We start from the raw sequence: 3,879 nt of genomic DNA, 5'->3' as shown, positions 1-3,879 counted from the left end.
TTGTCTGCCCCCCCCCCCCACCACTCCCTAAGGTGAGGAGCAGATCCCCTCACTCCCCTGGCAACCCCCTTCTCTCCTCACATGCAGCACCCTGTGGCCCAGGGCCTGGCTTGCTGGGACCCAGCAGCATCACCTGGGCTCAGACTGCCGAGACTGCTGAGTTTTGGGGAAGAGCTGCAAGAAGCACACCCCGCAGAGGCAGCCACGGCAAGGAAGGGGTCACTACAGACAGAGGTAGAGGGGAGATGGAGAGCAGCTCAAGGGTTTGTGAGAAAAGACACTACCATGGCTCAAGGGTTTGTGAGAAAAGACACAAAAGAAAGATGGCTAAGGGTGAAAAACAGAGTCAGCAGATGGCAACACAGCACATCCCAGGTCCATCCCAGGTATAACCCTTTCCCTCCCAACTGCTCAGCCAGCAAAGAGTGTGGGGAGCACACTAAAGGCTTAGCCTAGCAGCTATTTATATCCTTGCTCCTTTTTCTGTGCTAACCAGATAAAGGACTTTGGTATATCCTGTTTGCAAACTCTCTGAACACGGAAAAAGAAACATGAACACAACCGCACAGAAACAGGGATACCAACACCCTGGAACAAAGCAGGAATCAGGGTTGCCCTTACAGGCTCAGCACAGGTCAGATCAAGCTCACTGTCTTGCTCTGTGAGCACAGCACCTGATCTGAGGGCAGCAGCAAGACACAGAAGCTCTTCAAGTGGTGTGTTGCCACCCCACAAGCAGCTCTGCTCCCCAACACGACACATGTCTGCGTTTCAGCTGATGTACCCAGGGGCAGAGACAGCGACAGGATTTGTGTTTAGCCACTGGGCTGCGAATCACAGCGGCAGAGATGTATGGTCAGACCAGAATGCTACCTGCAGAAATAATTTCTCCTCAGACTGCAGTAACAGGTTACCACTGCAGCATTTGCTCAGCGAACAAGTTGCAGTGAGCTGGTAGCTAGATGCAACACACCTCCAAGTGTGTTCTTTTCTGGGACAGGCTCTCCTATAGCTGACTTTACTCTCCCTCTAACTAGACTCTGAAGATTTGAATCCAGAAGGTAATATTTTAATAAATTCCACTGATCAGCAACAAAGACCTGAAAGTTCTATACTCGCTGTACCTTTGCTTTCTTCATGTGGCTCATGACATTGCCAAGATCTTCAACATCGATGACAGAACTTGTTCCTCCAGCTTCCTCAGCATCAGCTTCCTCCTCGCTACTGGTTTCAAACAGCTCCTCTGCCTGTGTAGGAAGTCAGAGAAAAAGATATATTAGGAATGTATGTGAAATATTTAACATAAGACCTTCATCTATGCTACCCAGTGAAATCAGCTCTTGCAATCAGTAAAGACTAATGAAAAACAAAGAACAGTCCACCAATAACCTGTGGAAGGTGTACAAGATGCATTTAAACTTGGGGCTTTTATCAGTGTGCATTTAAGAGTTCAGTAGCACACAGACCACCTGAACCTCTGTCCAGATATCCTGCCTCCAGATTTCTCCGTTTTCCTCATGTGCCGATCTGACCACACGAGAACCAACACAGGACTCCAACTCTCACTGTATATTATGATGATCCGGAAGCCTAAACCCTTTTAACTCCTCCAAGTGCCCCGGCCTGAATAAACAGGGAGTGAGAGATTTACTTCCCAAGCCAAACTCTTCACAGAGCAGAGAAGTAGTCTCCCTTGCTGTACACAGCCAAGCTACAGCACAAGATCAGCATAACTGCCAGATTTATTCCTCTTGTTCCTGCAGCGGCCACTCCCAAACCCACTCAGCCAGAAAAGCCCCTATTTTCCTACAAAATTCAACGACACTCATCTCAAACCCACAACAAATGGCTTGCAGGGAGGATTTAAGTGCCATAGCAGCTCTGGGTCTTGCACTGTAGAGCAAGAAAGAGGATTTCTTATTCAAAACCTGAAATCAACACTCCAGAAGACACACAAGTGATTCCAGGCAGACACATTCAGAGGAAATACAGGACTTGCTGAGATAACACTCCCTCAACTGCCTTTGGAAAATCCTTGGGATGTAGGCAAAGCATCTAAGCTTCAACAAGTTGAAGTGCAAGCAGGTTAACTGCTCACAGGGAACTAAATGCTTCACTTGGCCGTGAGACAAAGCAAAGACCCTGCTGAGAACTGACTCCCTGGAGCATCTACCACAGCATAGAGACATACTCCCCGCTCCATTCAAGGGGAAGACTCCCTCGTCAGATAAATACCATCTAGCCTAGCTCCATCACTAATGCTTTGGTCCTTCTTTTTGGGTGGCCTATTCTCCCTGCCATGGGATCTCTACCCTCTCTGCCCCACAAGACAGTATCAAGCTCCCACAGCCCCACTCTGGGCTGTAGGAGGAAGGAGAGGAGTCAAACAGTGCTCCAAGAGGCACCAGAAGAGAAAAAAGGCCCCGCAGATTCTGGCTCTACCTCAGTATTTCCGTATTCTGATGCCCCTTGTTCATGATCCGAGCTCTCTTTGCTCTGTTTTCCTGGAGATTTGCACTTCCCTTTCTTGCACTTCCCACTGCAGGGCTTCTCCCCTCTGCAGAGCGCCTGGAGCCGACTGAGGAACTTGGTTTTCCAGGCTTCAAAGTCGGCCTCAATGCTGCCATGCTTGCTCTGGGCCACGTTACAGTCCCCCTCGGCACGAGTCATGATACGGCTGGCACTGAGCATCCACAGCCACCTGTCAATATTTCTTCCAACCTAGAACAGGATGAAAGATAGAGGGAAATTAAATGAAGCCACGTTAAAGAAAGCAGGCAATTAAGAAAGCAAGGGCCAAGCCTGGAAACAGCGCTAGTGCCCTGCACAGAACTGCAAGGCAGGAACAGCTGGACTCCCTTTCGCCTGCCAACTCAGAGAACAGCCACAGGTCAGTCTGAACACCCCGCACACCCTCAGGCTCCAGGTAAAAACACCTCTGCTATCATGCTGATGAGAGGAGCTCTGGGAACAAGCGTCCTTCTGCGATAGTTGTTGGTCAGAACGTCCATGTGTGCGATACTTCACGTGGCCCCAGTGACACAAACACAACCCCCTGGTGACAAGCCATGCCATTTGTCTGACGGAGACGAAACCCGTTACCAAGCTAAAACACTGTCACACTGCACATCCAGAAATACACCCAAAATTCAGACAATACAGCAAAGAACGTAAGATAGACAAAAGTGCTCTAAACTAAAAGAAAGCAGGTGAAAGGGTTTACAGTACTGTACCCTCATGCACTGACAAAAAGCTTTCAAAGCTGGGAAATTAAATCAGGAAGGATTTACCAAACGTATTACTATAACTCCCAGATCAATGCAGTGTTTTGGAACCCCTTTCTCATTGAAAAGGGCAGAACAATTGCTTCAAAGCAGCATTGCCTGTGCCCTAAACCCAGTCCCTAAACATTTTGACACGAGGGCTGCGGCTCTCACACAACCTACCAGCAGCATTCAGCTTTACAGCATTTGCAAAGCTTCCCCTTTCAGAGGAGAAAGGTGTGCAGGAGATACTTACTGTGTTGTAATGATCAACATAAGCAGAGTTTCCCAAGCCAAACACAGCATATCTCAGGCCTTTCAGGTAGGTTTTCCCAAAGCGGAAGTCATTCGCCGCCTCTTCTAACCACTTGCAGAACCACGCAGCACTCTCGGTGGGCTGTCCATCTTTGCAAAGCTTCCCCTTTCAGAGGAGAAAGGTGTGCAGGAGATACTTACTGTGTTGTAATGATCAACATAAGCAGAGTTTCCCAAGCCAAACACAGCATATCTCAGGCCTTTCAGGTAGGTTTTCCCAAAGCGGAAGTCATTCGCCGCCTCTTCTAACCACTTGCAGAACCACGCAGCACTCTCGGTGGGCTGTCCATCTGTGTATGTA

The 3,879-nt window shown here is 48.8% G+C and overlaps 1 protein-coding gene across 1 annotated transcript in view; it reads right to left on the bottom strand.

The window, feature by feature from the left end:
* Positions 1 to 3,879, bottom strand: part of TYW1 (tRNA-yW synthesizing protein 1 homolog (S. cerevisiae)) — a 90,020-nt gene that overhangs the window by 83,965 nt on the left and 2,176 nt on the right. Inside the window, exons 4-6 of the mRNA XM_010148033.1 lie at positions 3,720 to 3,879; positions 2,443 to 2,721; positions 1,125 to 1,247 (exon numbers count right to left, since the gene is read on the bottom strand). The exon at positions 3,720 to 3,879 is cut by the window's right edge and continues 31 nt beyond it. Coding sequence (XP_010146335.1) covers positions 1,125 to 1,247; positions 2,443 to 2,721; positions 3,720 to 3,879 — 562 coding nt within the window. The remainder of the gene's footprint in view (positions 1 to 1,124; positions 1,248 to 2,442; positions 2,722 to 3,719) is intronic.

Source organism: Eurypyga helias, unplaced genomic scaffold (genome assembly GCF_000690775.1).
Source record: "Eurypyga helias isolate BGI_N326 unplaced genomic scaffold, ASM69077v1 scaffold6793, whole genome shotgun sequence".
Lineage (NCBI taxonomy): Eukaryota > Metazoa > Chordata > Aves > Eurypygiformes > Eurypygidae > Eurypyga > Eurypyga helias.
This window is presented reverse-complemented; position numbering and strand designations above follow the sequence as displayed.